This window comes from Sebastes fasciatus, chromosome 15 (assembly GCF_043250625.1).
Source record: "Sebastes fasciatus isolate fSebFas1 chromosome 15, fSebFas1.pri, whole genome shotgun sequence".
Classification (NCBI taxonomy): Eukaryota; Metazoa; Chordata; class Actinopteri; order Perciformes; family Sebastidae; genus Sebastes; species Sebastes fasciatus.
The window spans coordinates 12,882,240-12,898,041 of NC_133809.1; the positions used below are offsets into that span (position 1 = coordinate 12,882,240).

Here is a 15,802-nt window from a genome sequence, read left to right on the forward strand (position 1 = left end):
CCCATCCTACGCATTTAGGAGCAGTGGGCTGCTGTGAAGCGCCCAGGGAGCAACTTGTGGTTCAGTGTCTAGCTCAAGGTCACGCTCGAACCGACAACCTTGCGGTTAAAGGACGACCAGCTCTACTGAAAACAAAAACTTCATTCGATACGTAATATATGGTGCCTTCAAATGAAACTCGTGAAATCTTGTTTACAACATGGAAAGTTGTGTACACAATATGCTTGGCATTCAAGTGGTTAAGTCGTGAGAACACCGCTGCTAAGCAACGGCAATATTAACGTTACTGTCCGCATCTAGAAACCAGGCTAACAATTTAGCAAGCTAATGACAGAGGAAAAGATGTTGGGAGTATCAACATTTTCCTCAGACATATTATATAATTATGAAGAAAAACAATATACGACTAAATTTACAATATATTAACTTATTATGCACCGAAAAATGAACTTCCATGGCCTCCACTATTTCTGACAACGTTGACAAACACATCACAACTCGTGAACTCGGAGCTTTCAGAAACTTTCCACTTACGAGGTCGTGAATACCACAAGAGGGAGGCGTTCATATGGACTCTTCTCATGAACACGGTAAACACGACCCCATTTGAAGGCACCAATACATACAGTTACATACATGAAATTTGATCTCTGCATTTAAACCCATCCTAAGGAGCAGTGGGCTGCTGTGAAGCACCCAGGGAGTGATTTGGGGCTCCGTGTCTCGCTCAAGGACACTGCAACATGCAAACCATAGGCACCGAGAATCAAACCGCCAACCAATGCGGTTAAAGTACAACCACACTACCCCCTAGCCGCCCCCTTTTTCTCTCTCTCTCTCTCTCCTCGTTTCAGATCACTTCACTCTGTGTGTGTGTGTGTTTTCTCGCCCTGATTAGTTTCACCTGTCCCTCGTTAGTCCTGCACTCACCAGACCTCCTGCTCACCTGTTCCCACTTCCCCGTTAGTCACTCACTATTTATACCAGCCCAGTTCCTACGTCAGTTTGTCAGTTTGTCTTCGTTGTCACGTGGAATTTTTCTTTGTCTGTAGTCGGCCTGCAGTTCCTGCCTTCCTTTTAGACTCTCGGTCTGTAAACTTTTTTTTGCACTATTAAAGTATCTTTATTGATGTCCTTCCTGTCTGTGCTGCATCCATCAGCTGAGTGTGATTCTGTCCAGCATATAGCAATCCAGCTTCATTTAGGGTCTGAGGCTAATAAAAGAGAAGGTTAACATTAGTCATGGTTAGATTAAGCTTCATAAAGCATTGAAGCTCTCCAGCCCATTGGTTCGCAAAAGGGTTCATTTCACAAAGGCTTCATCATGTGCACACGAAACCCCCTATTGGTCAACGAGTGTAAAACAGGCAGTTATATTCCAGATATGTGGCAGTGGTTTAACCAGGCAGAGGGCAGTGAATGTGCTTGTGTGTAACTATAGGAAAATGATAGAGGGAAGATGTTATTTGTTTTTATACAGGAACAATAATTTCTGAACTGTGTTTTGGCTTTTACGTCATTTGTCTTCACAGAAAACTTCCTTTATTACGCGACACACGCTCCGAAGCCCCGGCACATCATTAGTTAACATACTTTTCCCTATTTCTGGTTTGCACTATTTTCACAATACTCCATTAAAGAGGAAGAAAGCGTTGTTGCATTGAGTGACAAAAGCACAGGCTGATATTTTCTGTATAAGTCACAAAATTTAAAGGAAAGTATTGCAGCATCCATCTCATACTGTCTATCTGAAAATATATTACCTGGGGTCTGGGTATCATCGGATAATCCGTTTTTCCTTTGGAATTCAGAAAGGAAAAAACGTTTTTTAATATGCATGTAATACATTAGGTGGCAGTTTTATAGGTAACTTGTTGAAAGTGTGTTTAAACAGAACACTCTGGAAATGTTTATAAAAACATAACATTTTTGGTTTAAAGCTGAAGTAGGCGAGATTGGAGCAAATATGATTGAAAAAAGTTTTTATAAAAGGTTGCTATATCGTCACAGTAGTAGATTAAATAGGTAACCTGAAAAAAATCATTTGCCTCTGTGTCCTCCGGTGTCCTCCGGAGCTCCTAACGGCATCTGCAAGATTTCACTTACAGGAGGAAAACAAGCAGTAAGAGCTGATCTGAGGAAAAGTTATTATGGAATTTTTTTCCAATGATGCCAAAAATATTCTGCCTACTGCCACTTTAATTGAGGACCCAATTTAAAGATAAAAAAATAACATTACACTGGGTAAAAGTAACCAACCTTTTGGGATTAAACCTGCAGTAGGCAGAATGTTTTAGGCATCATTGGGCAGAAATTCCATAATAACATTTCAGCATATTGTAATTCAAGTGTTCTGAGAGAAAACTAAACTTCTGCACCTCCTCATGGCTCTGTTTTCAGGCTTTAAAAAATCTAGGAGACTTTGGCCAATTACAGGTCATTTCAGAGAGAGAGAGCGTTCCTATTGGCTGTGCTCCGGCTGGTGGGCAGTGCTTGCTATTTCTTCAACTGTTCTCAACATGGCTGCCGGGTCAGAAACCTTTCTCATTTTACAGCTAAACAGTACACTACAAGATGTTTCTGAAAACATTTGAGGAGAGAAATAGACATTACAGTAACAGAATATTGATTCATAGTTGATCAGCGCTGCCTAGTTTGACCGTTTGATCGGAGTTTGCGAGTGATTGACAGCTGCTCGGAGACGGCAAGGCTCCAGCTCAGCTCTGATTGGTTGTTTTCATATTACCTGTCTCATGCACTACTGTCAGGATATAGATATAGGATATATAGATATATAACATAAATGTAAATATGATGTAATTGCTGGGTCAAAAGAACCACATATTGGTATGGCTGAATATCCTAATGGAAATAATAATCCGAATCAAAATAATCAGAAATACTTATATTAATATATAAATACTACTATATAAATACTTATATATTATTCATATTGATCCCTAAGGGGAAACTGGGGCATTACAGTTGCTCTTATATAAACATAAAGAAATGTAAGAAAATATAATTAAAGGAGTATGTAACATGTAGATTATGTACATAATGCTACAATATAAACAGACTATATGTAAAGAAATATAAGTAATACAAATTGAAAATAAGGAATGACAATAATAAGAAATATGAAATACATTATGTACAAATATTTGCATTAACACATGCAATATATAACATAACCAATATACACATAAATACAGTAACACTAAAACTGGGCCAAAATAACTCATTTTTGAGTGTGATTGGTGACAAAGTGTTATTTATGCTTTTTATCACCTGGTTGAACTTTGGTCTGAGTCGCTGTGCTAGATTGACCCAGTACTGGGTACCACCATTGACCCAAATTGGGTTAAAATTGACCCAATATTTTTGTTTTTTTTAGTGTGAAAATAAATCAGTATTCTGCACAACATTTCATGTTTAATTTTATTCATTTATTTATTGCCTGTGGCTACTCTGATGACACACACAGGAAGCAAACAATGTTTTCCATCGCTGAGAGCCAGTATACTGTTGCAACAGCCTAGAGCAAAAAAGAAAATGAGCAAAAAGCTGTGCAATAATTGAAAATAAATTAAAATAAGTGGAAGATTTTTGACTTTACAATTTCAGCTACTTTACAAATTTAGTTATTTTGTAGAGTAAGATTAACATAAAACAACTAATAAATTATGATATATTGTTATGTATAAACATAACAATATATCATAATTTATTAGTTGTTTTATGTTAATCTTACTCTACAAAATAACTAAATTTGTCACATGAATGTAGTGGAGTAAAACGCACAATAGGCCTATATCTGAGTAGACAACACCTTCATCTCAGTCCTCCTGAGTAGAATAAGAATCACAAAATCACCTGTTTCTTTTCTAGAATATTATTTCAATAGATTATCTGTGCGTTCCAGTACCCATACTACCACACTATTTAGTATTTCCCCAATACATAGTATGTCAAATGCAATATGCCAAAAATACCAGGATGTCCTACTGCATCCAGTCTCATTATGCAGTATGTAAACCAGCATGTTTTTCTGGCTATTTTGACCCACAATCCTCTGAGCGGATATATGAGCAAGAGGGTCAAAGTTCAAGGCACAATGTTATGAAGAAGTAGTATGTCCCAAATGTATGCATGCTGCATGCCAGGGCCGGCTCTAGCCCTTTTGTTGCCCTATAGGTGAAATTCAGATTTGGAGGTTGTGCATTTCTTTCTTTATTTACTCGTTCATTTGTTACCTCAGTGCAGAAAATGAGGAAGGGCGCCCACGGGCATTTACATTTTTTTTATATATATATATTTTTTTTTTAGATGGTGACCAGCGCCCCCCAGAAGGTGGCGCCCTAGGCGACCGCCTATATGGCCTATACCTTAAGCTGGCCCTGCTGCATGCAACAGTACCTACTTTATGAGGGCAACTGCAGTATGTACAAAAAGTACAAAGAAGAAATGTGATTTGGAACGTAGCCAAAGACTTATAGTGACTTAATAACTTCCAACCTGCCAATAAAAGTGATCTGCTCCTGGTTCTACTTCAATTAAACTAAAAAGGACCCCAGGTGGTCTGGGTATCATCGGATATTCCGTTTTTCCTTTGGAATTCTGAAAGGAAAAAACGTTTTTTTATTTTTTCGTTTTAAACCAAAAACCAGAAAACGGCCATTTTCTCGTTTTTGGTTTCTGAATCAAAAAATGAAAAACGAACCCAAACCGGGCCGTTTGTTTGTTTTTGCGAATTCCTTTTCTCATTATTCGTTTTTAATTGAAGAACGGAAGTCACGTGGGTTTTTCGTTTTTTCGTTTTAAACCACAAACGAAAAACGAAATCACGTGGTGCTCTGTTTGTTTTTTGTTTCCAAACGAAAAACGAAAAAAACAAATTAAAAAAACGATCCGATTTAGTTTCTTCAAGTTTCTTTCTGTCATTTTCTGTTTTGAATCGAAGAGCGGAGAACGGCAGTCACGTGACCAGGAAGTGAAGGCAAACATGTCAAAATAAAAGCCAAGAAGATAGTTTGGTCATTCTATAAAAGTGTAACATTATTTAAGCACATGATCGAGGTAATAGTAGAAGATAAATAGGCTAAATAAATACACAAAGAAGTACATACATAGATATTTTTTTGTTTTGTTATTTTCATTAACACATGAATGTCTTTTATCCAAAAAGTGTGTGATAAATTACAGAGAGGGTCTCTACAGATGTTATACAACAGAGAGGGTCTCTACAGATGTTATACAGAACTCTCACATAATTGACAATTTTCTCTCTCACACCCTTACTATGGGCTGTTTCTTTATGTCGGCAGGTGAGAAGCACTATGTGGCTAATCCTTTCAACACACCTGACACTTCCACCTGATCCCCTGCACTCCATTAGGAAGGCTGTAGCTGAGTAGTTCTACATCATGATAATGATGATTTTTCAACCAGCGATTATGACATTAATGCCAGCTAGACAGAATAAAGCTCTGTCTGTCATGACAATACTGTACTGGACTGAAGGCCACTCCATCACTCTAGATACTGTAGATTTAACAGATACCTGCTGTCTTCAGACGGCTGTAAAGAGTCACCCGAGTAAAGGAAAGGCTTTCAGTACAGTTCTATTGTCATGACAGACAGAGCTTTATTCTGTCTAGCTGGCATTAATGTCATAACCACTGGTTGAAAAATCAGCCTTATCATGATGTCGAACAAATTAACTAAATTACATATTATACCAAATAGACTAGAAATTATTGAAAAGCCTCATAAACCACCAAACAGAATACAGAAAGTTAGTGATTTCAGTTTTTTAGTGAACTGTTGGATTTATTATGTACAAAAGTGCTTACAATGCACCTGGGGTCCTTTTTAGTTTAATTGAAGTAGAACCAGGAGCAGATCACTTTTATTGGCAGGTTGGAAGTTATTAAGTCACTATAAGTCTTTGGCTACGTTCCAAATCACATTTCTTCTTTGTACTTTTTGTACATACTGCAGTTGCCCTCATAAAGTAGGTACTGTTGCATGCAGCAGGGCCAGCTTAAGGTATAGGCCATATAGGCGGTCGCCTAGGGCGCCACCTTCTGGGGGGCGCTGGTCACCATCTAAAAAAAAAATATATATATATAAAAAAAATGTAAATGCCCGTGGGCGCCCTTCCTCATTTTCTGCACTGAGGTAACAAATGAACGAGTAAATAAAGAAAGAAATGCACAACCTCCAAATCTGAATTTCACCTATAGGGCAACAAAAGGGCTAGAGCCGGCCCTGGCATGCAGCATGCATACATTTGGGACATACTACTTCTTCATAACATTGTGCCTTGAACTTTGACCCTCTTGCTCATATATCCGCTCAGAGGATTGTGGGTCAAAATAGCCAGAAAAACATGCTGGTTTACATACTGCATAATGAGACTGGATGCAGTAGGACATCCTGGTATTTTTGGCATATTGCATTTGACATACTATGTATTGGGGAAATACTAAATAGTGTGGTAGTATGGGTACTGGAACGCACAGATAATCTATTGAAATAATATTCTAGAAAAGAAACAGGTGATTTTGTGATTCTTATTCTACTCAGGAGGACTGAGATGAAGGTGTTGTCTACTCAGATATAGGCCTATTGTGCGTTTTACTCCACTACATTCATGTGACAAATTTAGTTATTTTGTAGAGTAAGATTAACATAAAACAACTAATAAATTATGATATATTGTTATGTTTATACATAACAATATATCATAATTTATTAGTTGTTTTATGTTAATCTTACTCTACAAAATAACTAAATTTGTAAAGTAGCTGAAATTGTAAAGTCAAAAATCTTCCACTTATTTTAATTTATTTTCAATTATTGCACAGCTTTTTGCTCATTTTCTTTTTTGCTCTAGGCTGTTGCAACAGTATACTGGCTCTCAGCGATGGAAAACATTGTTTGCTTCCTGTGTGTGTCATCAGAGTAGCCACAGGCAATAAATAAATGAATAAAATTAAACATGAAATGTTGTGCAGAATACTGATTTATTTTCACACTAAAAAAAACAAAAATATTGGGTCAATTTTAACCCAATTTGGGTCAATGGTGGTACCCAGTACTGGGTCAATCTAGCACAGCGACTCAGACCAAAGTTCAACCAGGTGATAAAAAGCATAAATAACACTTTGTCACCAATCACACTCAAAAATGAGTTATTTTGGCCCAGTTTTAGTGTTACTGTATTTATGTGTATATTGGTTATGTTATATATTGCATGTGTTAATGCAAATATTTGTACATAATGTATTTCATATTTCTTATTATTGTCATTCCTTATTTTCAATTTGTATTACTTATATTTCTTTACATATAGTCTGTTTATATTGTAGCATTATGTACATAATCTACATGTTACATACTCCTTTAATTATATTTTCTTACATTTCTTTATGTTTATATAAGAGCAACTGTAATGCCCCAGTTTCCCCCTAGGGATCAATATGAATAATATATAAGTATTTATATAGTAGTATTTATATATTAATATAACTATTTCTGATTATTTTGATTCGGATTATTATTTCCATTAGGATATTCAGCCATACCAATATGTGGTTCTTTTGACCCAGCAATTACATCATATTTACATTTATGTTATATATCTATATATCCTATATCTATATCCTGACAGTAGTGCATGAGACAGGTAATATGAAAACAACCAATCAGAGCTGAGCTGGAGCCTTGCCGTCTCCGAGCAGCTGTCAATCACTCGCAAACTCCGATCAAACGGTCAAACTAGGCAGCGCTGATCAACTATGAATCAATATTCTGTTACTGTAATGTCTATTTCTCTCCTCAAATGTTTTCAGAAACATCTTGTAGTGTACTGTTTAGCTGTAAAATGAGAAAGGTTTCTGACCCGGCAGCCATGTTGAGAACAGTTGAAGAAATAGCAAGCACTGCCCACCAGCCGGAGCACAGCCAATAGGAACGCTCTCTCTCTCTGAAATGACCTGTAATTGGCCAAAGTCTCCTAGATTTTTTAAAGCCTGAAAACAGAGCCATGAGGAGGTGCAGAAGTTTAGTTTTCTCTCAGAACACTTGAATTACAATATGCTGAAATGTTATTATGGAATTTCTGCCCAATGATGCCTAAAACATTCTGCCTACTGCAGGTTTAATCCCAAAAGGTTGGTTACTTTTACCCAGTGTAATGTTATTTTTTTATCTTTAAATTGGGTCATCAATTAAAGTGGCAGTAGGCAGAATATTTTTGGCATCATTGGAAAAAAATTCCATAATAACTTTTCCTCAGATCAGCTCTTACTGCTTGTTTTCCTCCTGTAAGTGAAATCTTGCAGATGCCGTTAGGAGCTCCGGAGGACACCGGAGGACACAGAGGCAAATGATTTTTTTCAGGTTACCTATTTAATCTACTACTGTGACGATATAGCAACCTTTTATAAAAACTTTTTCAATCATTGCTCCAATCTCGCCTACTTCAGCTTTAAACCAAAAATGTTATGTTTTTATAAACATTTCCAGAGTGTTCTGTTTAAACACACTTTCAACAAGTTACCTATAAAACTGCCACCTAATGTATTACATGCATATTAAAAAGTGCAAATAAATAGGACAACATGTCCCCAAATGATAATTTACAAAACTCCTCCCACTCTGGTCTAAACAATGGACGCATTAAAGATAACGGTGCAGTAAAATGCAGTAGAACACCTGCAGGAAGGCAGATTCATTTGTGCAACAGATCTTTGCACAACAACAACAAAGTCACAGGCAGTAAATCACATGTGCATGCAAGGTTATGTTCTGTTTGTGCTTCACTTAAACAGATAACCCTCCGTCATCATGGAGACCCAGCAGCAGCTGCAGCAGCAGATGAGATCCGCCCTGCAGAGCTGCATAGACGGACATAAAGACGAGCTGCTCAGTCTGAGTCTGGACATCTGGAGCCGACCGGAACTCGCCTTTAACGAGACACAAGCGCACGACAGGCTGGTCCGGTTCTTCTCTCAGGAGGAGACATGGACGGTAGAGAGTCACTACATGTTACCGACCGCGTTCCGGACCAGCTGGGGTCCGGTCGGTGCCGGTACCGGAGAGGCTGGTACCGGGGAGGTGCTGAACGTGGGGTTTCTGTGCGAGTATGACGCTCTTCCTGGTATCGGGCACGCATGTGGTCACAATCTGATCGCAGAGACCGGAGCTGCTGCAGCACTGGGGCTGAAAGCTGCTCTGTTAGAGAGACACACTGACCTCCCTCAACCTGTGAAGGTAACCAGGATACTGTGGTTTTTGATTAAAGGGACTGTTTGTAAGAATCAGAAATGCTTGTTAACAGCGACACCTTGTGGCCGTTAAGTCAACGAAAGTCAGCGTCGGGCTTGTGCTCGCTCTACATAGACATGAAGGAGCATCGCTCAACACAGTGAGGCGACACACGTCAGCTAAAACCACAATATCACTCTATATTTCACCTGCTTGTCAGTAATGTTAGCTGACCAGACGAAGGTCTCTCCATGAATCACTGCTGATCCTAGTGTTGGCTTTTCCTGCTTCACGCGAAAAACGTTATCGTCTCCGAGCGCAGCCGGAGGGAGACGATAACGTTTCTCGCTGCGGAGCCCCGTCACTTCACAAGACACGGAAAACCTCTGTTGGTCTGGAGGAGCTGCAGCATTTATTTCTGCACAAACGTCCACTGTACATTCACTAGATATTCTCAGAGCTAAACTAACTCTCCTGCAGTGTGTAGTGTGCACACATGCACGTGAGGTGGAGCGAGCTGAGTGAAGGCCAGCAGGCAGGTAGAGGAGCAGAGGAGCAGAGTACAGCAGAGACTCTGGTCCTGGAGACCAAAGCTACGGTCTTCCCCGCGTCCTCCGACACTGTTTAACAGACGGGCTTCACTAGATATAACTTTGCGCTTTTGGTGCTTCCGTGTAGTTTGGGTTGGAGTCTCGTCTGAACAGCGTAGCCACACATGCGAGCACGCATGAGCACGCATATGCGAGCGCGCATGGGACACCGACCCCTGGTGATTTATACGTGTAAGAAGTTACAAACAGTCCCTTTAATAAACACATTTGACTGTGCCATATATCCTTTGATGCCATATATACCTCAAGTGCAACTACCTTTGTTTACATTTTATTTATTACATATACCCTATACTATTTTACAAGTGCAATTACCTCTGTTTACATTACATCTATTTTACCTATAACAATGATAAATAAAAATGAAAATGTAAACAAAAAAACAGTGCAGGCTGACTGACACACATGAGCTGATATGATGATGTCAAATGACTGAATGCTTTTTTTAATACCAGATAACAGTTCTGGGAACTCCTGCAGAGGAGTCTACAGGAGGAAAGATTGACTTAATCAAGGCAGGAGCCTTCGCTGACGTCGACCTTGTCTTCATGGCTCACCCAGCACAGCAAGATGCTTCATTCCTGCCCTGTGTCGCGATGGATGAGTAACTTCCTGTTCACCGCATTTATAGATTCACAACTTGTGTCCTTTAATCTCCTACATATTATTTTAAGATAACCATTAACCCGGTATGTTCGTTGATGTGACACAGGGTGTCAGTGAAGTACCATGGGAAGGCATCTCATGCCTCTGCGTACCCTTGGGAGGGAGTGAACGCCCTGGATGCCGCTGTGCTGGCCTACAACAATCTGTCTGCGCTCAGACAGCAACTCAAACCAGAGTGGAGGCTTCACGGTGAGGAACAGACACAAACTGTGATCAGCAAAGCTTCAAGTTCAAAACAATCTCACCTCAGAGCTGGTTAGCTGTTTAAGCCGACATGGATGAGAAGTCCTTAAAGGTACAGTGTGTGGGATTTAGCGGCATCTAGTGGTGTGGTTGCAGATTGCAACCAACTGAATACCCCTTCACTCACTCCTCCCTTTCCAAGAGTGCGTTAACGTGAGCCGCCAAGTGCAAAACCGTGGTGACGCCGTTCGCATCATGCAGAGGCCATCCTTACCATAATAACACTACTATAGGAGCAACGGAAATCAGACGGCAGCTGGCGGTACCACTGTTTTGCACTCTGCGGCTCACGTTACCGCAGTTTCATAAGCGTGTTGGTGAACTACGGTGGCCTTCAGGTAACGTAAAAACATGAAAGTCTCTCTCTTGAGCCAGAGTTTGGTTTGTCTGTTCTGGGCTACTGTAGAAACATGGCGGAGCAACACGGCAGACTCCATGAAGAGGACCCGCTCCCCATGTAGATATGAAGGGCTCATTCTAAGCTAACGAAAACACAACGATTCTTAGTTTCAGGTGATTACACACTAATGAAAACATAGTTATGAATCTTATATTCCATTTCTGCTAATAGAGCTCCTGAAATATTACACACTGTTCCTTTAATGTGCTCAGAAAAATGGAAATTTAAATATGTACATATTCCATGACGACTGGGCAAACTACTCCCTCTGAGGAAGATTGTGGGATATGTGTGATGAATTTTTAATTTTGATGGACTTGCACTTGAGGTGTGTTCTCAAAGTTATAAATTAGTCCTCAAAACTGAGGATCTAATAACTTTTGCAAACATGTGCCTCTCTGTGTTGTCTTCATATTACGATGAAGTTGTATACCAACAGTTGCATTCAATGAGGATAGCAATCAGAGGGTGTAAAGCCTAGTTTCGACCGCAGGAACTTTCCCCCAGAACATGGAACCTTTTGAGGAACTCATTGCATTTCGACCGCAGGGACCAGGGTCTAAATTAACTTCTGGGGACATTTTTAACCCCCAGAAAGGCTCTGGTTGGGGGTAGTACTTTCTGAAAATCATATGTCAGAGGTCTAATTTGCCTAATCTTAGCAGGTCTTTAACAACAAACTACTTTTCGGCTGAAAGAACTACAAGGTTCCTTCAGCCGAAAAGTAGTCCCGGGACTAAAATTACCCAACACTTGTTGTTGAAAACCCTGCCTGACATATTATATTTTTTCTGCCTTTTAAAATATAGAGGGATGTTTTATCTCTAATGGAAATAACACACAATATCGAACCCACATGAATTGTCCAATGGATGCATCCCATCTTATCCTCCATTGTGTCCATTTTTCTCCACTACAGGCATCATCACACATGGAGGGGTGAAGCCCAACATTATCCCTGCCTACACCGAGTTAGAGTTTTATATGCGCACGCCGCTGGTTAAGGATCTTTGTGACCTGAAGGCCAAAGCTGAGGCTTGTTTCAGGGCAGCCGCCGTCGCCACCGGCTGCCAAGTAAGCTTACCTAAAAATCCTCCCTCTAGCACAGATATACGAACAAATATGCTGATATAGCTGAGCAATGCTGACTCCGCTGTTATATAACATTGCCCTTTTATAACATATTCCTGCAATTATGCTCTGAGTGTTCTACCATTACATAATTCACCATTCACTCCAGGCTGCTTTTCTCCTACGTCTGCACTTGCTTCAGGCAGGTTTTAACTCACATTAAAGAGCATGCAAATTCTGTTGATATATGATAGCAATCTCTATTGCTGTACCCTACATTTTATGAATGACGGTATACTTTTTGTTTCCTTCAGGTGGAGATAATCTACCCAAGCACTGCCTATTATAACATTCTGCCTAATGCCACGCTGGCAAACCTGTATGAAAATAATGGAAAAGCTTTGGGGATTCAGTTTCAAGAGCAGCCAGCCAACTTCTCTGGTATGTGAAAATAAAAACAAATCATAGAAACAGATTTATATCTAAAGTATATCTTTTCTTTATCTGGTTTGTGCAGAATAAATGAAAAAAAGTGTAACAGCAGAACAGTGATCTAGTGTTTCTTTCCATATATTTTGTTGTTCACTGAATCAACAAAGAATCACAGCGTATTTATAATTATCTGGCAGGATCTACAGACTTTGGCAACGTATCATTCGTAATCCCCGGTATCCATCCTTTCTTCTACATTGGCACTGACGCGTTCAACCACACTGAGGAATACACCGAAGCAGCAGGTACGGCAGCATGCCTCTATCGGGAGCAGATGTTGTTTCTTGTGATGAAATTGGATTGTACCACGATCAGACGGTTTCAACCATCATCATCTTTCCAGGTCACTCGGTCTGTCTGTTTAGTTTCCTCTTTGCTTAGATGCTTTATTTAACTCCTCCGCTCTTTCCCCCCTGTGCCAGGAGCTGAAAAGGCCCAGTTGTTCACCCTGAGGACAGCCAAAGCCCTGGCTATGACAGCTGTGGATGTGGTGTGCTGCCCTGTTCTGCTGAGGCAAGTGAGAGAGGACTTCAGCCGGGCCAAACTGAAACAGGAGAAGTCACTAGAAGGCAGCGATACAGCTTTGAAAGCTCTACAAATACAATGACTTTAATAATAAGTATATAGGACATTTTATAGCTGACAAGTCAGGGTTGTGTTGGGCTTTTAACTCAAGAGCACATGTTGGGAAACAGCAGTTCTAACAGTTTGTATGTTTGCAGGATAGAGCCGTAAAACTACAACTCAGTGTGGGACTATGTGGTATTATATTTACGACAACAGGGGCCTCAAATACCACCTTCATTAGTTTGGACGAGCTCACTCCCAGTAGACTAGAACTGCTGTTACAGACTAGAATATCAACATTGTACCTGCTGTTTTAGGTTGTGTGGTGCCAGGACCTGGAAAAAGTTAACTTTTGCGTATTAAATGATAATAAAGTAAATAATTAACACCACAATTTTAAATGGAAGTTAAAATGACAGCTTATGTGAAACTAGAGCTGCAACGATTAATCGATTAGTTGTCAACTATTAAATTAATTGCCAACTATTTTGATAATCGGTTTGAGTTATAAAGTATGTTGGTTGGTTGGTCCACTGCTTTGATCCAGACTGAAATATTTTAACAATGGTAAATGGACTTGCATTTATACAGCGCTTTTCTAGTCTTCCGACCGCTCAAAGCGCTTTACACTACATGTAAGCATTCACCCATTCACACACACATTCATACACTGATGTGCAGAGGCTGCCATGCAAGATGCCAACTTTTTGCCCCTCAGGATCTACTGGATGGATTAAGATGACATTTTGTATAAACATTCATGGTGCTCAGATGATGAAACATGGTTTTTGGGGATCCCCTGACTTTTTACCCCCAGCGCCACCATGTGGTTGGAATTTTTGTTTTTTCTCTCCTGACAACTATTTGACAAGATTTCTGTCAAAATAAGGTCAAAATTTGAATTTGTCCTATATATCTTATTCTTTTGGCTGCTCCCGTTAAGGGTCATCACAATGAGTCATCTGTTTCCATCTCTTCCTGTCCTCTGCGTCTTCCTCTGTAGCGCACACCACGTGCATGTCCTCTCTCACCACATCTATAAACTTAAACTGAGATTGATTTTTTTAGGTGTCACAGCACCTTTAAGCGTTCACAGCAGTACATTGCTTTGCTCCCGTGTGGTAACTCAATCCTGTCTGTTTCTGAAAGGTAGCGTGGCGAATGTCATTTACTGTAGGTAATACACAGACTAAGGATGATACCTCATACAACCCCAGTTCAAAACACCCAAACTATCCGTTGAAGCAGTCCCATTGGCATACTTTCACCAGAACACAGGTCGATTGAAAACTTTGGCTTCCTCTGAGTGGTCACAGATGTGGTGGCAAATGAAGTTCGGGGCATCTTTTTGATGCTTTATCCTTTTCATGTCTTTCAGCTACAGTGATGCCTTTGTTCAAGTTTTTTGAAGGATGATGATGATGCACAACATTTGAATTGTCAACTTGCCCTCTGGGACGTTACTTTGATAAAAAGAGAAGTTAAAAAAAAAAAGGAAGAAACATTCTTCAACATAATCCACACATTTGGCTGGAAGAAATCAGAAAATTGGCTTAATGTAATACATATATTTATCCCTTTACATCACATGTGAGCAGTTAATGGTATTACAGAATATGCAGTTGGTATGATTTGGTATGAAAGCTCATCAGCAATCAGACCTGTGCTATAGAGAGAACAGAGACCCTGCAGCTGGTGGAAATCCAGTATCTAACAACTGTGAAAGCTTATCCTCCAGCACTGTTTAAATATACTGTATAAGAGAGAAGGAAAATGGGATACAAATTTGGGTACGAGACGTTAGAGGTCGTACCAGAAAAATGTTTTTTAGCAGATTTTAATTGATGTCTGCAGAAGCAATATTCAGAAAAAAAGCACTATTTAGCCATGCATCTCAATCCATTTATATTTGTACGTACTAAATGTATTACATGGAGATTTAAAATATACAGTATTGTAATTATGTTGTTAAGCACTTAAGCTCTGCTCAAATAATTTACACATTTTCAGAAAACAAAACATTTATTTAACATTTTTTTCCCATATATAATATTTTTTCCAGAGTTTGATTTAATATCTATCTGTTTGGTTGTTACATTGTCATAAACCACCAAAAGATAGTTTTAATATATGTTTTTCCTTACAAAGTATAAAGTTGTTTTAAGCTGAAAAAGACGATAAAACTAGCAACTAACGGGTCACAGTGAACCTCAAAGTCTCACAACACCGAACAGAGGAGATGAGCTTCAGTTGTATAAAAAAAAAGAAGAAATAAGGACATTTAAAAAAAAGTCAATACCATAATCAGTGCTTGGGATTTACTAAACATATATTTTTTTACATTTGTGATTTAAATAGACTGCATTATTTTTTGCCTTTTTACTAAACTTCATCAAATCACAATTGCAACGCAGTAAGTAGCTTGACAGCAAAACAATTGCATCGATACAAAGATCACAAGAAAATGTCACACATA

The 15,802-nt window shown here is 39.3% G+C and overlaps 1 protein-coding gene across 2 annotated transcripts; it reads left to right on the top strand.

The window, feature by feature from the left end:
• The first annotated feature begins 1,018 nt into the window (after positions 1-1,018).
• Positions 1,019-14,391, top strand: LOC141783341 (peptidase M20 domain-containing protein 2-like). 2 transcript variants are annotated; one of them, XM_074660588.1, is made up of 8 exons: positions 1,019-1,088; positions 8,841-9,282; positions 10,343-10,491; positions 10,600-10,742; positions 12,116-12,270; positions 12,582-12,708; positions 12,897-13,004; positions 13,182-14,391. In XM_074660588.1, the coding sequence occupies exons 2-8, from the start codon at positions 8,857-8,859 to the stop codon at positions 13,364-13,366; spliced, it is 1,293 nt and encodes a 430-aa protein (XP_074516689.1). In that variant the 5' UTR covers positions 1,019-1,088; positions 8,841-8,856; the 3' UTR covers positions 13,367-14,391. The 2 variants fall into 2 exon arrangements, with proteins under 2 accessions (XP_074516689.1, XP_074516690.1); XM_074660589.1 differs by lacking the exon at positions 1,019-1,088 and having other exon boundaries at positions 8,606-9,282.
• The last annotated feature ends 1,411 nt before the right edge of the window (positions 14,392-15,802 follow it).

Excerpts from the sequence above, each read along its gene's own strand:
- LOC141783341 (XM_074660588.1), top strand. The coding sequence starts at position 8,857 with ATGGAGACCCAGCAGCAGCTGCAGCAGCAGATGAGATCCGCCCTGCAG. Across the intron at positions 10,492-10,599 it reads CCCTGTGTCGCGATGGATGA|GGTGTCAGTGAAGTACCATG; the intron begins GTAACTTCCTGT and ends GATGTGACACAG. Across the intron at positions 10,743-12,115 it reads ACCAGAGTGGAGGCTTCACG|GCATCATCACACATGGAGGG; the intron begins GTGAGGAACAGA and ends TCTCCACTACAG.